At 43.9% G+C, this 24,991-nt stretch overlaps 3 protein-coding genes across 5 annotated transcripts; 1 reads left to right on the top strand and 2 right to left on the bottom strand.

Annotated features, from left to right (window-relative positions):
- Window positions 1–739: 739 nt before the first annotated feature.
- c1h10orf88 (chromosome 1 C10orf88 homolog) lies at window positions 740–5,551 on the bottom strand. The gene is made up of 6 exons (XM_041844599.1): window positions 4,954–5,551; window positions 4,482–4,679; window positions 2,775–2,844; window positions 2,378–2,578; window positions 1,768–2,132; window positions 740–1,359 (listed from the first exon to the last, which is right to left on the bottom strand). The coding sequence occupies exons 1-6, from the start codon at window positions 5,112–5,114 to the stop codon at window positions 1,152–1,154; spliced, it is 1,203 nt and encodes a 400-aa protein (XP_041700533.1). The 5' UTR covers window positions 5,115–5,551; the 3' UTR covers window positions 740–1,151.
- An 888-nt stretch (window positions 5,552–6,439) lies between these two features.
- LOC121536982 (prolyl 4-hydroxylase subunit alpha-1) lies at window positions 6,440–17,864 on the top strand. Of its 2 annotated transcripts, XM_041844877.2 has the most exons (16): window positions 6,440–6,570; window positions 8,565–8,671; window positions 8,871–8,967; window positions 9,805–9,956; window positions 10,465–10,602; window positions 11,027–11,275; window positions 11,533–11,744; window positions 12,305–12,481; window positions 13,097–13,167; window positions 13,878–13,943; window positions 15,768–15,867; window positions 16,161–16,214; window positions 16,404–16,469; window positions 16,694–16,762; window positions 16,886–16,982; window positions 17,133–17,864. In XM_041844877.2, the coding sequence occupies exons 2-16, from the start codon at window positions 8,587–8,589 to the stop codon at window positions 17,201–17,203; spliced, it is 1,704 nt and encodes a 567-aa protein (XP_041700811.2). In that variant the 5' UTR covers window positions 6,440–6,570; window positions 8,565–8,586; the 3' UTR covers window positions 17,204–17,864. The 2 variants fall into 2 exon arrangements, with proteins under 2 accessions (XP_041700811.2, XP_041700657.2); XM_041844723.2 differs by lacking the exon at window positions 13,878–13,943.
- Window positions 17,865–18,453: 589 nt separating this feature from the next.
- On the bottom strand, window positions 18,454–24,326 carry LOC121537189 (arginase-1-like). 2 transcript variants are annotated; one of them, XM_045208934.1, is made up of 9 exons: window positions 24,023–24,326; window positions 23,299–23,481; window positions 23,042–23,114; window positions 21,110–21,284; window positions 20,811–20,970; window positions 20,175–20,269; window positions 19,965–20,069; window positions 19,538–19,674; window positions 18,454–19,465 (listed from the first exon to the last, which is right to left on the bottom strand). In XM_045208934.1, the coding sequence occupies exons 2-9, from the start codon at window positions 23,461–23,463 to the stop codon at window positions 19,302–19,304; spliced, it is 1,074 nt and encodes a 357-aa protein (XP_045064869.1). In that variant the 5' UTR covers window positions 23,464–23,481; window positions 24,023–24,326; the 3' UTR covers window positions 18,454–19,301. The 2 variants fall into 2 exon arrangements, with proteins under 2 accessions (XP_045064869.1, XP_041700848.2); XM_041844914.2 differs by lacking the exon at window positions 24,023–24,326 and having other exon boundaries at window positions 23,299–23,999.
- Between the last annotated feature and the right edge of the window lie 665 nt (window positions 24,327–24,991).

The raw sequence follows: 24,991 nt of genomic DNA, 5'->3' as shown, positions 1-24,991 counted from the left end.
TTGGTATCGCTCTACATGCCTTTTTTTCCCCAGGACCTGCTGTTTGCTCACAGGAAGCTGTTCTGCCTGGCTGGGTCCAGTCAACCAGCACTGACCTATGGCTCTGTAGTTTGAAGCTGTCTGAAGTATGTATGTCTAGTCTACAGGTCCTGGAGGGAAACGTTGGCCCACTCTTGTGACCTGGCTCACTGGGTGAGTGTAGAATGATCAGGAGTGTGGACAACACACAGACATCCACATCTTCCAGGTTTGAAAAAGCAGTCAGTGGTAGACACCACATTGGACTGACTGTCTGCCCAGTGGGATTCCACTCTTTCCATCCTGTTTGATGCATGACCATGATTTATACAAAGGAGTATTCTTCTCGATAATTCTTTATTGATTTAGCTGGTACTGTAATCCACGGCAAACATCCAGCACATCATGCTGGTAAATTCATGTTTTACATAATCCTTAAACTATTTAGTCAGCTGAGCTTTTCCCGGAAAGATCGGCCCGGGGTGTGGTGACCTTTTCAAGGATGCAGCAATGGAGCCCTCTGTAATGCTGTAATGGAGTCCTACCAAAGACATCAAACCAACGGCTCCACCTAGTGCTTCACCTTTACCAACATAAACATTACTTTTTTACATTACAGAGGAATGAATATGTTTAGCAGGTGTGGACTGGAGAGCATGTTTTGTTAGATCATTTTTTATATTTACCCTTGCTCAAAGAATAATACAAAAATGTTCTGTAGTTGTTACAGTATAAATACATTTATTTTCACTCTTTGATCATACAGTGCAGTTATTTAAACCGTCTGTTAATATACAGAATATGAAAGGGAGTCAAATTTACAACACACACAGACAGACATTATTTTACAAACATGCGCAAGTGGTAAAACTACAGTCAAAAGCAGCTTGTCTCTGGAGAGTTGGGTTATTGGGTTCAGTTTATTGAGTGCTGGTTATTGGGTGCAGGTTATTGGTCGCAGTCAGTGCAGGGGCTGTGACTGGTGCATGGGGCTGGGGATAGGGTAGGGTAGGGGCTGGAGTCAATGCAAGGGGCTGGAGTCAGTGGGGCCTGGGGTAGGGGATGAGGCAGGGGCTGTGGTTTGGATAGAGGCCGGAGTTGGGATTGAGTTAGTGCAGGAACTAGGTCTGAAGTTAGTGCAGGGCCTGAGGCTGGTCAAGCATGGGTGCTGTGGTCTTGAGGTGGCTAAGGGGAAGGTCCAGGGTCTGCAGTAAGGCCGTTTCCAGGCGCAGTTGCAGGGCGTCAAGCCGCTGGTCCATGTGTTCCATCAGCCTCCTCTCCATCTGGCCCAGACGTCTCTCCATAACCTGCTCCAGCTCTCTGCAGCAGACATGCTCCTGCCTGCAAGACAGACGATCCATCAAAGAATAGGTTTTCATAGGAATTAAAGGATCTCCCTTTAGTGCTGTCACCCTCCCATGTTAACATTGCACTCGAACATATCCTCGCTATTCTCACAGGTTTCACTGGACCAGAAGTCTTCCATGACAACAAGACCTGCACAGTCATACAGACACAAACCATACACAGACATTTCCTGGAACATAAACAGAGACACACCACAATGCAGCCAGAACCATTACCAAACCCACAGACAGACATGGTCAGCCCTGACATCCCCCATCCACTTGAGTCCTAACCACAACATCTGGACTCCATTCTACTCCGACCACACCATGTAAATGTTCAGAGGGAGTTTTACATTGTAGTTAGCCCCGCCATAAAGCCACCACCAGTCATCATACTCACCGCGGGCCACTGGATGTCTTTGAGGCGTCCTCGATGCGGAGCTGTGTCACCTGCCCACACACACTCTGTAGCATAGGGAGCATGTCTGGGCCGATGCAGGGCCTCCGTCCTCCTGGCTGGCCATTAAGGAAGGGTGACATCATGTCTGCCAGGCTGGTGTGAGTATTGGAGGCTGCCCGAGACTGGGGAAATGGATCTGAGGAGGCAGAGTCAGACATCTTGTCTGGCTGGAAGCTGGTGTTGACTGAAGGCTGTTGAATGTCAGCTGTAGCTTCAGAGGGTCCGTTAGTTCCTTTAGCAAGAGCAGAGAGAGCCCCACTGCCCAAGAGGAAGGGCAGAAACCCACTCAGTGAGTCAGCTTTGTTCTGGAAAAACACCAAAGACCTTGATTACCATACAATACAGCGATTGTCTTCTGTGTTCTCTGTTCACTAGTCTTGAGCTTCTCGCTATCCGACAGCCATCTTAGTGGGTAGAAGAATGAACAATACAATAGAATACAATAGAGACAGTGTCTTCTGTGTAATTCCAGCCTGTGTAATTTTCCACTGAGGCTTCTTTTGACTGGTATTGGTGACTGTGGATGCTTTGACGTCAGCGGAGAACCCACCTTCTGCTGAAACTGGACCATGTTCATTAGGCTCTGGGCCCCCGGTGAGAGGCTGGTGCCCATTTCCTCCATCATGGACTGCACACGGAGCATGTCGATGCTGGGCCCCAGGCTCAGAGAGCAGTCCGCAGATGTCATTGTCTGCAGGCCCATCACGACCCGAGCCACAGCCACGCTCCCTCGCCCACCAAGAGACAGCAGCTGAGGAAACAGAGGTTATAGCCCAGGAGAGGGCATCACCCATACCATTCCACCCACACTATGATAACTAGACAGGTAAAAGGGGATGGGTCAATGGATTTCATGTTCACAGAGACATGGCTATGTGCTAGTAGGGAATAAACAGGAATGGGACAGAAACTACTGTTAATTTGAAAGCTGTGGTTGACATACATACCTTCACCTCACATGATGTGGTAGGGGACTCCAATATTAAGTGATTCCTGTAGAAGGGTCCTCTCTCTGCACTGGCAAGCAATAAAAAAAGGACAGATCATACTACACTCAATTATCATACTGTACCCATTTAGAAGAGGGCAACAGAATTGCATTGAGACAGATTTTTCTCTTTGAAATGTATGCCAAACAAAAACCATGAATTTCTAAGTTTAACAAACCATACAACTCTATGCATAAGGATTGCTTTTAGCAATTTACACAGACATTTTTACAAAAAAACAGTTACTGGTAGAACTGTGCAGATGCAAAGTTTGGTAACAGAATTTCGGTAAAATCTGTCCATTTTTTATGTGACCACACTTTCCAAAAAGATAAATATCTGCTCCGAATTAAGTTTAAAAAATGTCTGCAGAAAGAATGGGGTGTCAGCTATGACATGACACCTTGACTTAAAAAATATATATATATTTGGGTTATTGAACTACAGTAAGTGAAGTGGATTTATACCCCGTAATGGAATTGCATCATGGGTCCCTGATCTGTACTACACAGAAATGCATAATTATGGATAAGAATGCCATTCTCTTCATGGTGATGTATCCTAAATAGGTACAAAGGTATAAATATGCAATATCCTCCTTTGCATATTTGGGTGTTATTCTACACACAGGCTATTATTTTAATGAGCTCCGCCCCCAAACAAGACCAAATTTGTTTGGTCCAGAACAGACTAAATATGAACCAATTATAGACATCTATGTTCCACAAGTTTGGACATTAAAGTACAGCACAGTATAGTATAGTTTAGTACAGTAGAGTATAGCTCAGTACAGTACAATACATTATAGTGTACTCAACTCTAGTGTACTGTACTGAATATAACGCTTCTACTATACTCAACTTTTTTTTTACTTTACTGTACTCTCCAAACTTGTGAAACATAGATGTCTATGATTGGTTCAGATTTGGTCCGGTCCAGACCGGATGTTTGGGCCAAATCAAGGCTGGTCCGGACCAAAAATCAACATCTGTGGACGTTGAAATTTTAGCCGGTCCGAAGCGGTACCAAAAAAAAAAAAAACCTGTGGACATTCAAATGAAATTTGGTAACAGAATGTTTTGTTTTAATCACTTAATAATCCATAAACCAAACAGATATAAACCAAACACTAATTGGTAGGTCTACCTTTACTTGTTACTTTTGTGAACTTTCATTATCCTCCCTCATGTATTTAATTTCTCCATAACTAAATACAGGTGTTGATATTAACTGGCAGCGGTCTTTTCTGGCAGATATTTTCTGAAACCACTTTTCCATCTGTTTGACCAGAAATCAAAGCCTTTGCTTATTCCTAATATTTACGCTAGAAAATGGTTGAAAAAAAAGTATATATGCCTTCATTTAAAATAAATATAGACTAATTGTGGTGCTTATGGATCCTTTAGCATGGAAATGCCAAAGCCATACCATAAACCTTTTAGAATAATATTTGTTAATACAAAAAAAGGTGCTACGCTGTCAAACATACAGAGATGTGCAATAGTTATCCACAGCTGTATTGCTTAATCATTCAAACTATTCCAGGGGGTGAGTCCCAAAATGGCACCCTTTTCCCTTTATAGCTAGTCAAAGGTAGTGCACTATATTGGGAATAGTACCAAATGGGGTGCAGATAAAGAGTTCACAGTTGAAGTAGCCATCTACCTGTCAGGCTGTGCGTTGGGGTCTCTCTCCCCGCGGCAGGTGCCACAGTAGTCCCCAGCCTGGGAGTAGACCTCAATTGTGCGGGCCTCGCTGGTCACCAGCAGGCTGGTGATGAGGGCAGGGCAGTGGGGTGCACAGCACAGGGTGATGACACACGGAGACCCCTCCTCTATCTGCTCCAGGAGCACTGGAACACACCTGAGGAGGACAAACACAAGTGTGAGATCAAATGTCAGAGGGTAACAGTATTTTGATTAAGAAAATCAAGGATTTGAATATTGGTGCTTTAACTATTCTAGAGAGTGGAAGTTAGTCTAGATAGCTAGCTATGACAGTCTGGGGTTTCCTGTAACGTTTCAATTTGAGTTAAGGCATGCATAAACAGTTTATGTGTGATCCTTTAAAGGTTGACGAGGTCACTGTGGTATGGGAATGTTTGTCAGTGGAGAAGATGATAAACAAGGTGTCTTACCCGTTTGGTGTGTCTCTGTCGATCTGACTGATGTCAGTGTTGTCACTTGATTGTACTGGGAGAAGGATGTCAGAGAGTTGGCGCTCCTGTGATTTGCAAGCCCATGACGTGTGCCCGTTGACAGGTCCATCTTCGCTTGTGCTCACATCAATACTGGCCATGATGATAATTATGATGATAACCGCTTTCCCTAAACGTAATGCCTATCTGGCCTTGGGTAGCTAACTAGCTAGCCGAATGGACTAGTTGCATACAAAACAGATTCCTCTTCTATAGCACAGTAACGTTATGAACAAATGTTGGGGTAGAAACAGTCATTTCAGTCACACAGTTGGCTTGTCTATGCCAGCCGGTAACCGTGCAGAAATACATTAAGCAATCCAATCGACTCTCACGGAAATGTTAGCTAACGCCCCGTCCATTCTTTGGTCAAATGGATGGAAACGAATTTATAAAATGATGTAGTAATCATTGATATATTAAAACTGTCAGTTAAAACGCTACAATTCATACCTTACATCTACTAATCGTTTAAGAAAGCATATCTGGCAACCAGACGACTAGCTGGCTAGCAACTTCGACGAAAGCACGGCTTATTTATGATGTTGCGCCACCAATGAAGCACTTCCGGGTCACGCTTTTTTCCCTTCTGTGGATCGGTTTCTACTAAATAGCACAGCCACAAACTAAAAATTGGCTATAGGCCGATCGTTCAAAAAATCATCAAAACAAAAAAATTTGCTTTTTGGTCTTAGACATAAGGTTAGCCATGTGGTTAAGTTTAGGGTTAAGGTTAGATTTAAAATCAGATTTTAAGAAGATAAATTGTAGAAATAGGCGGGATTTATGACTTTGTGGCTGTGTTGACTAGTGACGTCCCTGTGGATCTTCTACTTTTGTGGAACGCTTTTTTTAATCCTTCAAAATAAGAGTCCTGACCAGTAAACTGTATAAATGAATAATGATAGTAGTAACCATTCAATTACATATATTATCATGCAATTGTTAGCTAACTATTAACTAATGGTGACATTTCATGGATGAAAAACAACAATATTTTCCATGGTTTTTAAATGTTGTTTTTAAGAGAAAACAACTAGCCTTAAAAATAGTCCCGTGTAGCTCAGTTGGTAGAGCACGGCGTTTGCAAAGCCAGGGTTGTGGGTTCGTTTCCCACGGGGGACAGTATGAAAAAAAAATTATGCACTCACTAACTGTAAATCGCTCTGGATAAGAGCGTCTGCTAAATGACAACAACACAAAAATTATATATATATATGTTATTTATTTTTCTTCACAGTCCCTCTCTTTTTTTTAAACATGCTGTTTTATTGAAAGACTGACTGGCATAGTTTTGAGTGAATATCCCATAGACATTAAAACCAGGGCACAGGTTTACACAGCACTACTGTATTTCACTCATTGTTTAAATTGAACCGCCAGGTGGCGACATTCACCATTCTGTATAATGGCAATGAAGAGAAAACGGAAACTGGCACGTAAACCTACCAGCTAACCGCAGCCCAGTTCAAAATACCGAGGATTTTGATAAAACAGCGGTGGCAAACGACGTGGGGATTTTAACCCTCTTCCGAACGCAGTGCTGAGCCGAATAAGGTACCAAAATATGTAATTGATGTTCTAAATTACTGCATGATGTATGCTTTGTATGATATTGCTCACTGAACTATTAGACACATTTCCTCAGTCATTACAGTCATAATGACCATTCGTTTTGGTCTGCTGCATCCCTCTCTGAAATAACACCTTGATGTTACCGCTACATTGTAAAATTGTGTTTCAGTCACATCGTTGTTGCAAATGAAACAATACATTTGAGTTATTTTCATTTTATTGCTGCTGATATTTGGCATAGCTTTGATTTGGCCTGCTGTACAGTAGGAACAACATGTGTGAAGGTATTAAAAAGTTTTGTGTCGCAGCTGCAGTAAAACTTAGCTATGCGCGGGGTGTTTATCTCCGATGTATTTATTTCCTTGCTACATGTGACAGTAACATGTTGCTGGAAACAATTGGTTGATACATTGTTGCACACATGTTGGCATTTCAAGAGTAGATAATAGCCTAATTAGAACGTTCAAAAACATAGCTGTAGACCCATAATACATGTGGAAAATGAAACTAGGTGTGGAAAACTTTAATTTACTAGTTATTGGCGGTAGGGTTTACTTCTAGGCTAGGAAATCTATTTTGATGGTGCTCCCAAAAATCCCTGCGATGGGGGAGGGGCATGGACGTGGCAGTCTTGTCTCCCTGAATTACACTCCCTGGTTTGAACCTCTCCAAAAGTGTAGGGTCCTTGCTATCCGGTAGCCTTGGGACGTCCATACTCCCCGTTGAAGTTAAATTGTCAAATGGTTACGTTAAGGGTTATGGGTAAAGAGGTTCCAAGGATCCCTGATGGCACTAACCAAAAGTGTAGGACTCAAACATTCTCAGTCAACTACTGGAATATGTCAGGACTAGTTTTCTTCAAACAATTAGACAGCTTGTATACAATATGGCTGTGGGCTTGTATTATAGAACAATTATACTTTATTTTAGTGAACAGTAATAGCAGACAGACGCATGACCTCTGCGTGTCCTCACTAGTTTTCTTAACCTAATAGCTCTTTGTAGTCTTGTTGGGTCACATCTCGCACATTTCTGACCTTTTGGTGAAATACCTACTTTCCATTTCCCTAGATAGGGTTGAGGGATAGGTCATCTGCCATGGGCCTCTGTTCACCTGTTGCACATCTGTTTCAAGGGTATCTACCTATCCGAAATAAAATCCAGACCATCATGAAAGGAAATTAAGCTCATTGGCCTATTTATTTACAGCACCTACTGCCAGGCTCCAGCAGTTTGTGTGAACTTGTGTACTCTCCCGGGTATTTGATAACCTATCGTAATTACTTGTGCAGCCCAAAAGGGAAATCAAGCCTTTCCCCCCCACATCAACCCGCCCCCTCTGCTCCTTGCTCTCCTTGGGATGCAGCAGCTGCTTTCACTGTCCAGCTTGTACTCTGTCGTCCTAAAGCCTCAAATGCCCTCTGGTCAAACAGAGTACTGACCTCTTTGTCTCAAGCAGCCACTGTCTGAATCAAGAACTGAGTATCAAGTCTGTTGTTGTTTTTTTTTATAGCTAGACATATAGTTAAAACACTTTTTTTTTAAAGACTGAAAGTAATTGAAAATCCCAGCTTTGAGTCTATGAAGTTTTTTTTTTTTTTGGAGTAGCATGACACAGTAGTAATTGTATAAAGAACGAAGGACTTGTGAAAAGAGTCAGGCAGGGGGCATGAGCTGGCAGTGGCTGTATATTCACTTGGTGCGTGCAGACTCAGTGGGTCCTGAAGGCAAGTCTGGCAAGCCGTCTCCCCAGTGTGGCCAACACATTTTTACAAGCTTCTGCTCAGCCAGTTAGCATGCTGAGACTCGCAAAAGTATTTCGATTGGTGCTGTTAACTTCTCCGAAATACAAATCTTTTTATGAAACTATCTGTCATGAGATCATCATCAGTGGATAGTGTGTCCATGTGCCCTTACATCTCACAGGTATTAAATGATATGTAACACACTAACAACTTGTCTACCTCTTTTTACAGACCCCTGTGCGGCAGTGCAAAGATGGAGCTGAGGGGAGTCTGGTGTGTGTTGTTGACCTGTCTATTTTACACATCCTCTGCTGACAAAGATTTCTTCACTTCCATCGGTAGGTTAAATGTCCTCTCTTTTCATGAATATCTCTCTATTGACCCCTTTATTCAGTAGTTTCATCACTTCCAGCCTGTCTTGGTCACAAACCTTGACTTGAACTACATTGTTACGTATGAAAAACAGGTTTATCACAGACATGAACATTACAAACATTTAGACAACCTTTGACCCCTGTGTTTCGCTGTGTTCCCCAGGTCAGATGACAGATCTGCTGTACACAGAGAAGGACCTGGTCACCTCTCTGAAGGATTACATCAGAGCTGAGGAGAGCAAACTAGAGCAGGTCAAAAAGTGAGCGGAGAGCTCCTATGCACAGGCAGACAGTCTCTATATATCTTTCTCTTTCTCCCACATTCATAGGCTGAGACGGGTTATAAAGTGAGAGCCCCAATGCCCAGATAGCTTCTCTCTCGCTATTGGTCACTTTACTCTCTCCCACAAGGCACCATGGTATAAAGACTATCAAAGAGAAGAATGTACATCACAGGAGGTTGGTTGGCGCCTTAATTGAGGAAAACGGGCGTGTGGTAATGACTGGCGCGGAATCAGTGGAATGTTATCAAATGCATCAAACGCATGGTTTCCAGGTGTTTGATGCCATTCAATTTGCTCCGTTCCGGCCATTATTATGGGCCGTTCTCCCCTCCGCAGACTCCTGTGGTGTACATATCCTGCTTCACAATACTATCTGTAACATGTCTTTAGAGGGTGTCATATTGCCATGTCCCTAGCTTACAATGGGCCTGGCTAACCAGATATCTAGTTTTCCTCTTGTCTATAAAGAGACACAGTCAATAAACCAACAGGGTGTGTCAAGTGCAGGACGTGATGTAACTGTTCTCGTCTCTATTGCCTTTCAATGCTGCTGATGGACAGGTGCGTGTGTAGGGGGAGTTTATACACGAGTTCATATATGAAGTTGATGAATGTCATATGTAGAAATGCATATGAAAATTATTCACTGTTTGCTTATGAGTCACTTTATTTTTTTAAAGTTTAGAGTCTATTAGTCACATGCACAGGGTCACATATGTAATTTCAGGGTACAGTGAAATTCATAAGTTCCAACAGTGCAGGTCAAGAGGAGTAGCTTATACTGAATGCATTTTCCCTCCATGGTGTGTCCAGGTGGTCTGAGAAGCTGGATGTGTTGTCGGCCACGGCCACTCAGGACCCAGAGGGCTTCCTGGGCCACCCGGTCAACGCCTTCAAGCTGATGAAGAGGCTCAACACCGAGTGGGGAGAGCTGGAGAGCCTGGTCCTCAAGGACATGTCTGATGGTCAGGATTACCCATAGGCCTCTATTATAATGACTGCTCTGTGACCACATAAATATGAAATCTTCCCAATTATTGCTAATGAACAACTTGATGAAAAACCACAATATAATCAGTCATGTTGCATTTTTAGGAACAGGATCTGTTTCTACTCAGAGATGAATGAAATAGCGGAGGTGCATATAGATGGTGGCCTCCGTGCACTTACCACATTCTGCGTTTTGCTAAGTTCGCTGTATTTTACATTGCTCCGATACCTTTAATTTTTTTGTATGGTCATTAGCAGAGTATACATGATCCCAATTTTAGCTTCAGAGTAGATTGTGCTGATTTGTTGGCAAATTGAACCATGTAGTGCGCCGTAGTTTAAAAACTCAGTGGATAGTGCTAAAACAATGACGTCATACCATTTGTTCTCCAAGCATCTTTTAGCATCTATACCAGCCAGTGTGAAGATCTCCTCATATAATAGAATTGAGGTTCCTAACCATCTTTCCTTCCCATACTCCAGGGTTCATCTCTAACCTGACCATCCAGAGACAGCACTTCCCCAATGATGACGATCAGACTGGGGCAGCCAAGGCCCTGATGAGACTCCAGGACACCTACCGGCTGGACACACACACCATCTCCTCAGGAGAGCTGCCCGGTGAGTGGCGTTGGGACAGGGAGGTAGAGGCTAGGGGTTTAGGGCATCTACCGGCTGGACACACACACACCATCTCCACGGGGGGGGGAACTGCCTAGTGAGGTGTGTTGGGACAGGGAGGTAGAGGCTAGGGGTTTAGGGCATGTGGTGGGAGCTGCATACCAGGAGTGGATTAGCATCGGACGTGTTGCCGGCAGAGGTTCTATTATAGTTTCAGTGATGGCTGTTCCTACTGTTGCAGAGGGAAATCCTGCACAGTGCTCACCACATGCAGGGGAAAGCCCCATTTAGTCCACATGAATGCTTTTAAATGTACTGTAAATGCCATGTACGTGAACTGCATGTAAACGCTGCTGAGATGGAATGTGTCCATTTGTGTGTCTGCGGCGTGTGTCACTCCGCACATGTTAACATCTACACACAGGAACCAATAAGGATGTCACTGTGAGCCCTATGACGGTGGAGGACTGCTTTGAGCTGGGGAAGATAGCCTACTCTGATGCCGACTACTACCACACAGAGCTGTGGATGGAGCAGGCTCTGAAACAGCTGGACTGGGGAGAGGAGTCCAACGTGGACATGGTCACCATCCTAGACTACCTCAGCTACTCCATCTACCAGCAGGGGGAGCTAGAGAAAGCCTTGGACTACACCAAGAGACTACTCAAATTAGGTGAGTACAGGCTTCTGTAGTACTTATACATTCTGTGAGGCCAATTGATACTTTGTGTATGATTCTATAACTGAAAGCCGGGTTACCTCCCTTTGCCTTTCACCAATCCAACCTAGTCAGATTACTGAAATACATTTTTAAGTGCTGTCACCCAAGTATGTGTGTGATATTTGTTTTTCATGTCTTGATTGTAAATACGCAGGACAATACTGAGAAGACTCATCTTCTGTCCTAACTGAGTCTACTGTGTTTCTCAGACTCTGCCCACCAGCGAGCCAACGGCAACCTGAAGTACTTTGAGTACCAGCTGGCCAAGCAGAACAAGGTGGAGGCGGAGGAGGGCCAGAAGGAGAAGGAGAAGAGAGAGCGGGAGAAGAGAGAGGCGTCTGACAAGAAGGGCAGACCTGCAGACTACCTGCCTGAGAGGAGGAAATATGAACAGCTTTGTCGTGGAGAGGGCATCAAGATGGTGAGAGGCACTAACTGTACCACAGGTGGCTGGTGGGACCTTAATTGGGGAGGACGGGCTCATGGTAATGGCTGGAGCGGAATTAGTGGAATGGTATCAAATACATCAAACACATGGTTTCCATGGTGTTTGATGCCATTCCATTTGCTTTGTTCCAGCCATTATTATGAGCCGATCTCCACTCAGCAGCCTCCACTGAACTGTACTAACCAGTGGTGGCTGGTGGCACTTTAAATCGGAGGACAGACTCATAGTAATGGCTGGAATGGAAATACATCAAACACATGGTTTCCATTTGTTTGATTCCGTTCAAGCCTTTCCATCCATTACTGTGAACCATCCACCCCTCACCAGCCTCCACTCTGCATGCACAGCTTCTAATGGCTATGTATTTTGCCTTAAGTCCTAGTCCTATTGAAAGGCTTTATTTCAATACATTTGTACACTGCAAATTGACCCCAACTAAGCCCAAAAATAGATTGTATTTTAGAGTGGGGGTTTTGGGGGTGGGGGGTGAGGCTCTGATCATGTATGATCTTTCTCTCTCTTCCATCTTTCAGACCCCGCGGCGTCAGAGTCGTATGTTCTGTCGTTACTCTGACAACAACCGCCACCCCCTGTACGTGCTGGGTCCCGTCAAGCAGGAGGACGAGTGGGACCGCCCACGCATCATCCGTTACCATGACATCCTCTCCAACAGCGAGATCGAGAAGGTCAAAGAGCTGGCCAAACCCAGGGTGAGTTCAAAGTTCAACCTCTGGGGAAGACTGGGTCTGGGATGTGGTTTTCCAGAATTCCTGTTGGATGATAATGTTGGGAATATTTTTGCAACCTTAGGTGTGGTAGATGTTAGAATGTGTCTAAGATGCATGTTTCATTGCTGCCATAAGAACACTGGGGATGGCCACCCTGCACGAGGACCTGACTGTGTACCATGTGTTTGTTTATTTGTTACACACTGGCTGGATAAGAGCAACATCCCACTTTTTTGGCACATACAGTAGTATTTGATAGCTCCGTTAGAACTTGAAGTGAGTTTTGACTCGACAATGAACATCACCTCAAATTATCACAACTGAATAAAATGGTCATAACTGAATCAAATGATCATAACTGAATCAAATGATCATAACTGAGTCATAGCTTCATATCAACAAATAGCTCAGACTTTCACATGAATTCTGTATTAATGTCAATGATAGAAATCCATAACTCAAGCTATGGTTCAGCTCTTGGAGAGGGGCCCAGCATGGACACACAGCACAGACTTAATGTAGCCTAGTGGTGGATGTGGGTCCAACAGCCAGTCAGTGTGTAACAGGGAATGTGTTCCCCGTAACCCGTGTCCACAGCTGCGCCGGGCCACCATCTCCAACCCCATTACTGGTGTACTGGAGACCGCCCACTATCGCATCAGCAAGAGGTAAGACCAGCAGGCAGGGATGGGTACAGCGCTGTACCCCAAACCCTGCAACCTTGCCCCTGTCTGTACCCCATACCCCTCTGCATCCTCTCCCTCTGCATGGGCAGGAACCTTGGCATGAGCACAACTGCTAATCGTGAACTCTGCAACTTTAAGCGTAGAATGATTATAACGGATTGTAAATTGTCAGTTTGTATGTTTGGGGAATTATTGCCTGAACAAGTAAGGTTCTTGTGAGGTGGTAGACATTTTGGGTATATTGGAAGGTAGGTTGATTTTGAAGAAGGTATAATTCCGCCGCTCTGGGCCCGTGCTCTTGCCAAGACGTCCTGCCACTGCTTTGATCATAACAAGAGGGAGGAACAAGAGTCCAGTACCTGCTTGTTATGTCTCCATTAACAGTAGTCGGGGTGCAACCAGGCCAGGCTAATATCTCATCCTCCTTTGGTAGCGTCTCAGTTAAGTTTGGCTGTGGCTATTACCTGAGTGTGCAAGTTCAGCAAGTCGTGTGCTGCAATGGTTTTAGACATCATGGTTGGCATGCCCTGGCCTAGCATCAGTCTGTCTCTCATTACAGTTGCTTGATCATTCAGTGACGTCTCTCTCGATCTCTCTCTTTCTATTTCTCCGTCTCTCCTCTTCCTCTGTGCCTCTGTCCTCCTCTCTGTGATCTGTGACTGTAATGTGAACCGTCCGGGATACTAGCTAAGGCGTGCCACCGTGCATGACCCCCAAACTGGGAAACTCACCACAGCCCATTACAGAGTCTCCAAGAGGTAAGGGGTCAAAGGTGAAGGAGAGGGGCTTGCATGAGGCCCTGTCTGCCCTGTCACGCTGCTCATCCCTACCCCTCACCCCCTTTGTGGAACTTTGCTTACGGATACACTTATCTCTCCACCTCTCTCCTCCTCCTGACCTATGCAATCCGATCCCTTTCCTCTCCAACTCATCAGATGATTGACATTATCGGCATGACAACCCACTCCATGCAGTGGCAAACACAAAGTCATTTTTTCCTGCTCTTTTTCTTTGAAAAAGATTCTGTCATCTTGGTTCTGGCTTATTTTACAGAATGTTGTTTCAGTGTGTGGGTGGAAGCTCAAAAGTAGAATTCCTCCTGTAGAAAGGGGGCTTCTTCCTGCTTCTTTGCTCCCTTCAAGCCTGTTTAATGTGGTGTGGCTATAGAGCGCCCCCTTGTGGAGAGATATTAACTGTAGTTGATGAGCAAATGGAAACATGGTGACCTTCCTCTGTTCCTCAACTCTGACCCCAGATTACAGTTTTATTATGCCCATTAACCTAAATTAGCCAAATTCATTCAGCATTTTGCTCATGAAACATGCTCAATGTGTTCATTAATTAATTATCTTAGGGCCATTTAGTTATCAGGGTTCTCAGTTAGGCTGTATATTTTTCTTGATAGATAAATGGTTTAATGAAGCACTCTGATACAGCAAATGTTTTTGTAACCATACAGCTGATATAGTAGCTGATGCAGTATTTATATCTGAGGATGTGAGCCAGCATTCTGTCCAGACTCTCCTAATGACACAACTTCAAAAATAACCCTGTCATCCAGGGCACACACACGTATACTTCAGAATATAGGTTGAGCCAATTTGAAAGCATGTCCTATTCGTCTTTATAACACGCACATGCAAAGGACACACACACACACACATTCATGTTAAATTAGGGTGTGTAAACAGGGCCTGAGATGTGGCCTGTCTGACTTCGAAGTGAGGCCTGGCTCCTATCCAATGGAAGGGTGCGATCTTGGTCTGCCCAGTCAACTCTGCTTCTTGCTGGACACTTAACAGCATCTTCTGCCAAGGTCTAAAACATAAAGGTACTGGGTTCTGTTGTTAAATGAATAACCCCAACATGTAAATGGTCACTCTGCCCCAACTTCCTTGGTGAGAAACGGTTAGTTTAGGTTTTTCATTAACTAGGGCGATTCTGGGCCTCCCGAGTGGCGCAGCGGGCGGGTGTTAAGAAGCGCCGTTTGGCAGGTCATGTTTCGGAGGACGTATGACTCGACCTTTGCCTCCTGAGCATGTTGGGGAGTTGCAGCGATGAGACAATCTAAAAATTACGGCGATTCTTCAACAAATCAAAAGGAGAGAAAAAAATGTTTTGCTCTGAGACTTGTGGATAAATATGGAGTTCCCTCTGACCTGTTTCAACCAGCCTGTTTCCTTCACCTACAGATGTCGGATCTTAATTTGAGCCAGTTTGCTACAGCAGGAAAATCATCCTGCAGCAACAGGAAATGTGAATTATTATGTGGACCATAATTGTAGGGGTTCGTAAGGGAAAATCATCAAGTCTTCAAAAGCATTTCTAAACCTAAAATGCACTACAAATGTTATATTTCCTGCATTGCAGGAAGATTCTCCTGCAACCGGGTGATCAAATTAAGATCCTACATTTGTACACCCCTTCTAACGTACAGTACTAACACATGCTGTCCATGCTGCACTCTTCTCTGTTAATTGTGGACACACTAATCTAGAATAACATTTATTCAGCTGCCTGGCTGCAATTTACGCTAAATAAAGATGTATCTTACGACTCAAACTCTCCATCTCTCATCACAGTGCATGGCTAACCGCCTACGAAGATCCAGTAGTGGACAAGATAAACCAGCGCATTGAGGATATCACCGGCCTGAACGTCCAGACTGCAGAGGAGCTACAGGTAACACAACCGAACATCAGGGTTTCCGGGGGGGTTTAGTAGGACTAGAGCACTGGCAGGAGGGGATACCCTCGCAGTACATCTGTGGGGTTTAGCAACCAATGATGTGAATATATATACATACAGTATGCCTATTATAGCAACCGTATGAAAAAAAACTCAGTGCAAGCAATGAATGCAAAAGGAATCAACTTTACTGCTGTTTGCTACTTTGGAAGAACCTATCAAAAGTGTGTCTAATGACAACACAGCATCTGTTATTGAGTTGATGTCCTCTGTTCATCTCTCCTCAGGTGGCAAATTACGGCGTGGGCGGGCAATACGAGCCCCACTTTGACTTTGGACGGGTAAACAAGGCTTCTCTTTCTATTCTGGTGTGGGAAATATGACCTGTACGACGGAGCCAGTGGGTGGCTGTTGATGGCTGGCACACGTGCAATAACTGTTGCTAGTGGGTTCATATCTGGATGGGGTTTTGCCCTGAGTTCACTGTTAGTGTTATTGAACCTTTGTGTATGTTCCATGTCTTTTTGTAGAAAGATGAACCGGATGCATTTAAGGAGCTGGGCACCGGGAACCGCATCGCCACCTGGCTCATTTACGTTAGTATCTGCTTTATCATCTCATTAAGCAATTCACTATTTCAGCTCTAGTTCATAGATTTGGATACAATGGATACAATTTGGGTCTTCCATTTACCCATATGTAAATCTATCTAATTTCAAAGAATCCATTAAAAAGCAATGGGTTTCAATTATGTTGAAAAAGCTCTCCTATTAAAGTGGTATGACGTGATGGCTTGACGAGGCTCTCTTCTCTGTTGCAGATGAGTGACGTGCCTTCAGGGGGCGCCACTGTCTTTACTGATGTGGGAGCTGCAGTGTGGCCCAAAAAGGTGAAACACACAACTGTGGTATTCACTTTGCATTCTTTGCATGACAGATGTATTGATTTGATATGTTGACGCTAAATCAAGAACTGTGTCTTAACGTGTGTATGTGTAAATGGTTCTTTTCAGGGTAGTGCAGTGTTCTGGTATAACCTGTTTCCCAGTGGGGAGGGTGACTACAGTACGCGGCACGCAGCCTGCCCTGTCCTAGTGGGCAACAAGTGGGGTGAGCCAACCAGTCTCTCATTACATCCTTTACTCCTGTCCTATTTCCTACACCCTGAGACCCAGTGGGTCTTTTTTGGTCCTTGTTGATCATGTTTTGATGTGTGTAAATGTCCTCCTGACTTCGTTTTTTTTTATCTTCCCTCTCCAGTGTCTAACAAGTGGATTCACGAGCGAGGCCAGGAGTTCAGAAGACGTTGCACTCTGAACGAGTCGGAATGATCAAACTGAATGATACTGTCCTCCTCCTGACTCTCGGCTCTGTGGACGCTGACCTCTCCACGCCCTTCCTCTCCTCCTCCTCTTCTCAAAACTCAGTGTTCACTGAGGCTCTGGCTGCTCATGTGATGTCACATTTTATTTATACCTGAGGTGTGTGTGTGGGTGTGTGGTTCACCAGTGGGTCCGAAGCGCTTCGGTCCCAGTCTGTGCCTTCCATCATGGGTTTTGCACACTCCGACTGCACAGCTGTCTTTAAAACCTGAGGAACTTTTATTTCACTCTCACCCTTAACAGGGACTTTTATGTTGATACTAAGTTAACTAGAGCAAGCAACAAGGCTGCTTCTCCCTGTCAACTTCCTACACATTACATCCTTTGGTGTGCACTACTCTTTTCCTTTACCTGAAACACTCCTTCATTCTAACCATCACTCCAATCCCCTCCTCCCCCACTGCTTCCCAGCACACAGAGGACCGAGACCAGTTATAAATGCACTGTCACTGTCCGTTTCTCCCACAATGTCCCCCCATTCCCTCCCCCTCCTCATTAACAGATCAGAATCAGATGACCCCACGTCATATCAGGGGGGGGGGTACCGATGTCCCTGGGGGGGGTGGGGGTCAATGTAAATAGTCTGGGTGGCCATCAGCAGTCTTATGGCTTGGGGGTAGAAGCTGTTAAGGAGCCTTTTGGTCCTAGACTTGGCGCTCCGGTACCGCTTGCCATGTGGTAGCAGAGAGAACAGTCTATGACTTGGGTGACTGGAGTCTTTGACAATTTTTTGCGCCTTAACATTTGGTGGTCCGACCTGAGGTATTAGATAGGAAAGCACCAATGTGACCATCAAAACATTTGACATGCTTGGAGTTCTTCATATCCCAGACCCTGTGCATACTGTACTATTATCAGACTTGGGGCAGGTCTCAGAACAGTGCTTATGAGAAGTGAATATCACTGATTCACTGTAATACAGTGTTTGACCAGGTTTTGATCCCTATTGCGGAAGGCAATGTTACTGCTTTAGTGGAGACTGCATTCACGGTAAACGCTGCATATGTCGGCTCAATCGGAAATTACCTTTACATTTCAATCGCGCTCCCCCACACGCTCTCTCTCCCTTCCACCCCTCTCTACCAATGCCATGTCTGCCACGGGGCTATTTCAGCCCTGAGGTCATTCACTCCAGGGTAAACGTTACTGCATCTGCCGCACAGATAAACACTGACATTCAAAGCCAATGGTACACTATGTCTCCTGGTTTTTCTTCCTCTGTCGGTCGCTCTCGATGCTCTCTGTTCCTCCCGTCTCTCCAACTCCTCTTTCTGCCTCGGTGAAATACAACAGCCTATAAGTACTGACTGATCCGTTTTGTGACTGACGCAAAGCTCGTACCTGATCAATTGTTGATTAATTGGTCTGATAATCAAAGGATTTCATCTCTAAATGACAGAATGAAAGCTGATGCTAAGAATCAATAGGAATATTTATTCCATGTATCACTCCATACCTGGCTCCTCCACTCCACAGTTTAAGCCTATGCTGATCCAGGGAAATCTGTTAGAGAATGTGTGTATATACTCCAAAGCAGAGGAGGCTGGTGGGAGGAGAAAGGACGGGCTCATTGCAGTGTCTGGAATGGAAACAATGTGCGACTCCAGCCATTACAATGAGCCCATCCTCCTATCACCAGCCTCCTCTGCTCCAAGATGCAGTCCTTTTGTTTTACATGTAATAATGGGATGTGTGGCCAGATGTGTTGTACGTGTGAGATTTAATATTTTCTAAATAAAGTGTTCACTAAAGACTACAGTGTGAGCAAGTCAGTGTTCTACATTATTTGTCCAGACCAGACTCATAATTGACTGGAACAACTGCAGAACTATTCCTGTATTACTGCAGTTACTGTATTAATACCAACCAAACACTGAAGCAGTTCTGAAAAAAATACACAGTATCTATTTTAAATCGCTCTCCATGATTTGATACAAAAGGCAATTAGTTCAAACTGGATTACAGAAAGAGTCAAAACGATATTGAAGTGCAGAAAGCTGGCCACACTTCTTTACTGTAATAGAAGGCTCTGGTGGTGGTTGGCAGCTCAAGGCAGGGGCATCTTGTAGTCCGCAGGGTGGTTTCCCTCCCGGAGCTTTCCGAAGCAACCACGTATCAGATCTACTGCCGCGTTGACCGTGGATCTGATCTCACCGTCTGTCCTGCCCCTCTTAGGGTTCACCTCCACCATGTCCACCGCAGATAGCAGCCCTGCGGAGACAAAATACAGCTCAACAGACACACTACATTGGAGCAGCCTCTATTGTGTGTGAGATCGCTCACCTGTCTGACAGATGTGCTCTGTGATGTAGACTCCCTCTCTGTAGGTCAGCCCTCCCACTACTGGGGTTCCTGTGGCCGGGGAGATCGATGGGTCCAGGGCATCGATGTCATAGCTCAGGTGGATGGGCTTCTTCACCCTGTTAAATTGACATTTTAGTCATTTAGCAGACGCCCTTATCCAGAGCGACTTAGTGAGTGCATACATTTTTCATACTGGCCCCCCGTGGGAATCGAACCCACAACCCTGGCGTTGCAAGCGCCATGCTCTACCAACTGAGCTACAGGAGGCCAGATAAATCAATTAATCACCGTTTTGCTCTCAGAACACATCAATGCCCAATATTTACATTGATTTATCAAAGTCTGATGTAGACTACCATGAATAGCAAGAAATTAAAATAACAATGAAATTGTTGAGGCTACATACTTTGAGAAGATGTAGTCACATGTCTCCTCCATCACTTTGGCTATTCCAAGACGATCCACCTCTGTCATGGAGTAACCTTTGATACCCAGTAACTTCAGGATATGGCTATAAATAGAACATTTTGTTTTAATTCTTCAGAAAACAATTATGTATTGCAAGGTTATATAATATGATGATGTATGATTCAGAATGACGGGCAAAAACACGTACTGCTCCTCTGGATCCACATCTCTCAAGCCAATGTAGACTATGTCTTTGGCTGATACGCATGGCTTTATCCAGGAGAAATTGGGCAGAACTGGAATCTAATCAAAGAAAAGGAGATGGGTCTGCATCTAGAACTGTAGCTCACACTCATGTATAACATTGTCACCACCTAAAACATCATTGATATGACTATTCTCTATCAAAAAGTTTCATTTTATAATCAATTCCTTAAAAAATGTATGATGACCAAGGATGTGTCCCGTGTAGCTCAGTTGGTAGAGCATGGCGCTTGCAACGCCAGGGTTGTGTTCGTTTCCCACAGGGGGCCAGTATGAAAATGTATGCACTCACTAAGTCACTCTGGATAAGAGCGTCTGCTAAATGACTAAAACATTTTACAAAAAAAAAAAAAGTGTACGGGAAGAGGAAGAGTCTTACGTTAAATCCTCAAAACAAACCGACATTGCACAACTAAAATATTGGTATTGCGAAACCAAGGTGTGGCTGATCTAACATTATCAACTCTGTTGCAAGGCAAACAACCAAATGTTTTATGATACACTATTTGAAATATTAAAACTTAGGGATGTCTTTGGGGGGGGGGGGAAAGGAGGAGAGAGAGAAGGATAGAGAGATCACCTTGGAGTGCAGCTCACGGATGAGGTAGGACATGGGCTGTCCGTGGATATTGCCTGTAGGGGAGGTCAGTGGTGTGTTGATGTCTGCATGGGCGTCCACCCATACCACACTGAGGTCCTTCTTAGCTGCCGCATGCCCCTGGATTGAGCCTATCGCCAAACTGGACACAAACCAAACATGAGTGAATTCCATATCATATAGTCAGGTAAAACTCTGCCCTCAATCCTTTTGTGTGAATTTTGGCTGGTTGTTGACACTGGGCTCTTGCTCTAATATGGTTGGTTATGACACACACACACCTGTGGTCTCCTCCCAGCATCACACAGGTGTATCCGTCATTCTTCACGGCGTGGACGGCAGCAGACAGACGTTGGTTGGCGCTGCCCACAGCTCTGGGTCTCTTCACATTGCCTATGGGCTCATCGTTGGCCACATCCACAAATGTCAGGTTGCCATAGTCTTTGACCGCACAGCCTGCGGAGGATGAGATTGGGCAACGCAACAGTCACAGAAGGAAATGTATTAGTCAATGCGCTTACAGTAATCTGGTGTCAAAATGAATCAAGGAAGATGCTCTCAATGCATCACATTGAAAAGAAAAGCCGCACACTCTCATTGCTCCGATGTAATAAGGTATCAATGTACCATCCATGTACAACAGGGGTGTCAAACCATTCCACGGAGGGCCTAGTGTCTGCTGGTTTTTGTTTTTTCAGTTCAATTAAGATCTAAACAACCAGGTGAGGGGAGTTCCTTACTAATTACCTTAATTAATCAATCAAGTACAAGGGAGGAGCGAAAACCCGCAGCCACTCGGCCCGCTGTGGAATGAGTTTGACACGTGATGTACATGTTATAACCTAGTCCCCTCAAATTTAACTCTGGACCTCGAAGCTAGTTCCACTACATTTTTTCATTGTTCCCCTCTAATCAGGGACTGATTTAGACCTGGGGCAACAGGTGGGTGCAATTAATTATCAGGTAGAATAGAAAACCAGCAGGCTCCAGACCTCGTAGGGTAAGAGTTGAATACCCCTGACCTAGTCCTTGCCTCTAAGCTTATTTGCAATGTAAAACGCTCCTCCATTTTGCCAAGATGCAAAATGTTGAATCCTCTCCATTTTGCCAATGCAAATGAGCTCTCTCCAAATTCAAATTACTTATGAATTACTTATTTTACTGTGTCTGTTACTATGTTAGTGATTGAGATGTATGTCTGCTATTCTCTCTGTAGAGCATTCAGGCAGGCTAAGAATTGACAGAGCACTTGTCCACCCCAAAGTGTCCCCAACTGTTGCTGGTGGTTGAGTGAGTGAGCACGCCTGTGTGCAAGAGGCTACCATTGTCATAACCCAAACACACACACACACACACGGAAGTGGGAGTGGTTGTGCAAGGTCAGAAGAAATAGGCCTATCAGATCCCCTGTCTTGTGTTCCATTAATAAAACAGAGAGGGTGCTTAGGATGTCTAGAGGATGCTGGTGGGAGGAGCTATAGGAGGATGATCTAATTGTAATGGCTGGATTGGAATTTATGGAATGGTATCAAACACATTGAAAACACATCAAACATGTGGAAACCAGCACATTGACTTGGTACCAGTACCCCCTGTATATAGCCTCGTTATTGTTATTTTATTGTGTTATATATATGTTTTACTTTATAGTTTATTTTGTAAATATATTCTTAAAACTGCATTGTTGGTTAAGGGCTTGTAAGCATTTCACGGTAAGGTTGTACACCTGTTGTATTCGGCGCATGTGACAAATACAATTTGATTTGACACCTTTGCATTTGTTCCATTCCAGCCATTACAATGAGCCCATCCTCCTATAGTTCCTCCCACCAGCCTCCTCTGTTCGCTTGTGTAAACGCTATTGTCATTTGACACCAGGTTTCAAACTGATCCCCAATATGTTCAATTATTTATCTCAACACCTCTGCCAAGCCAAGTAAAAAGAAACGTTTGGAAGTCTGGAGACTGATCTTGGAGAGATCACTTACTAATTTGATCAAATCAATAGCTTACTGATGCAACTATTGCAATTTGGGGATTTACAGGATAATTTCATCATCCCTCTCAGAAAACAAACATATTTTAAACAGATTCCCTTCACTGTACATTCTCAATTTTCACAAGTTTATTCACCGCAGGTGTCTTAATGTATGCACTGTCGTTCCCTATAGCCTACATTACAGAATAAGTGTAAAATGCAATATCTGTTTCACCTTGCGCTCTGAGCTTTTCCACCAATCCGGCGGCGCGAATGAGGTCTGGTCCTTTCTCCACACCATCCCTCGGCTGCAGTATAGATAGATTAATAGGACTGTGTATTATAGCAACACATAATAATACATCACAAATGTATAGTTTATTGTATCTAACTATAGTATATTAAGCCTATTCGATAACCTATCGATTGGTATACCTATCAATAGCCTACAATAAATAGGGTAGCCTATAATAAATTGCCTACAGTACTCACCTGTCCTTTTGAAAAAGGCGCTCCAATAATTCCAACTGAGTGATGATGACTTCGCTTATAAATTCCGAAGGCGAGTTGTAATCCTCTCGAGCTCTTTATAAGGACCATTATCCTGTGTCGGGACACACTGTACAGGAACACAGAGGAGCCGCGCAGGAGTTGCATGCACTATCAAATTGTTCACTGAAATCAGAGGAACAGCACCAGTGTGACGACACACCGGCGTGAGCGTGGTACAGCCTAAACCCAATAGGGAGCCTATGGCCGCTCTAACCGTCCGGTCTAAAGAGGTAAACGTTTCGGCACCGCCCCAGCATCATCAAGGATAAGCGGCTTTGTTTCACTCCGAATTAAAATGGCATAACCTAATCTTCCGCCTTTTATTTAGCGTTTGATGTTGGTGTTATGACATCAGCCTTAAAGTAATATCCATAAAAATAATAGTTCATCAATAATCTTATGTCACGAGCAGCAGTTGAATAAATAATCATTTTGAGTCATGTCTATTGCGGTGTTTTCAATAGGGCTGACAATATGCTGTACCTATTAATGTGAAATTATTCTGAATGAATCAAACTGACAGATTCAAGTTCCTCCATATTCGGCAGCAAGTGGTACTTCCAAACGCCTTTATTCACATGTATTATAATGAAGAGTTAGTTTACAAATTACAAATGTATTATTTCACATGTAAACAAGGGTGAAAGTAGATGTAATTTCTTACCGGTACGGGACACCCAAGTGCGCGCACGCCCTTTTTTAAATACTACAATTACATGGTAGCATACTCTGCTGACGCTGACAAACAGATCAATAAAAACGATGTCGTCTGATCCATATAATTGGCCTACAAAAGGGGAGACAAATACAATATGACGTCCATCGAACCTGGAGGTGGAAAATATTGTCCAAAAAACAAACAAAAGTGGCACTGACCCAATAACAAAGCACCAGGGATATGGCCGATGTTCGTCCGCTTGTCAATAAGATAGGCTACTGTTCGCTCAATTAAGTTAAGAATTTTGATAACTAAAAGACAGATTGGAGTCTTCATTGTCATCTTTTTACAGCAATAGCCATTTGCTTTCCAAACAGTTTTTCCGCGATTGTATTTTTAAATATTGCGATATGCCTGGATGGGTCTCTGCTTTTCACTGACATTCGCAACTCAACAATCCACTATTTTGGTATTTGCAGCGCGCGTTGCCCAAATTGCTGGCTGCACACACAAAATGCCTCACATCTCCTTCAAAATGTAAAACTGCATTCAAAATTCCCTAAACACATGTCAGAATGAAGCATTTGCATCAAATGGCAAACACTTCTTTCATAATAGTACATTTTTGGATATACCTTGTAAACACTGTTGTTCTAAATCTAAAGCTCTTTGGTCTTTCATAGGCTTATATCTACATTTCAATAAAATGTTCTACAGTGAAAGTAATCTGCTGAGAGGGGTAACAAGTACACTGTAAACACCAATGCAATGTAGAATCAGAAAATATTTATTAGGCCAAACATTACTGTTGTATACAGTAGCATACAACAAAACCATAAACATATGTAAACCAAAAGTATATTCTTTAGAATTCGTCCACATCACAAGATAAGTTCTCTCTTGCCAAACATCGAGGGAAGTATCTCCTAGCATGGCGTATCCAACCTTGGACAGAGGCAACCTCTATGTCCCCAC

The sequence above is a fragment of the Coregonus clupeaformis genome, chromosome 1, assembly GCF_020615455.1.
Source record: "Coregonus clupeaformis isolate EN_2021a chromosome 1, ASM2061545v1, whole genome shotgun sequence".
Classification (NCBI taxonomy): domain Eukaryota; kingdom Metazoa; phylum Chordata; class Actinopteri; order Salmoniformes; family Salmonidae; genus Coregonus; species Coregonus clupeaformis.
This window is presented reverse-complemented; position numbering and strand designations above follow the sequence as displayed.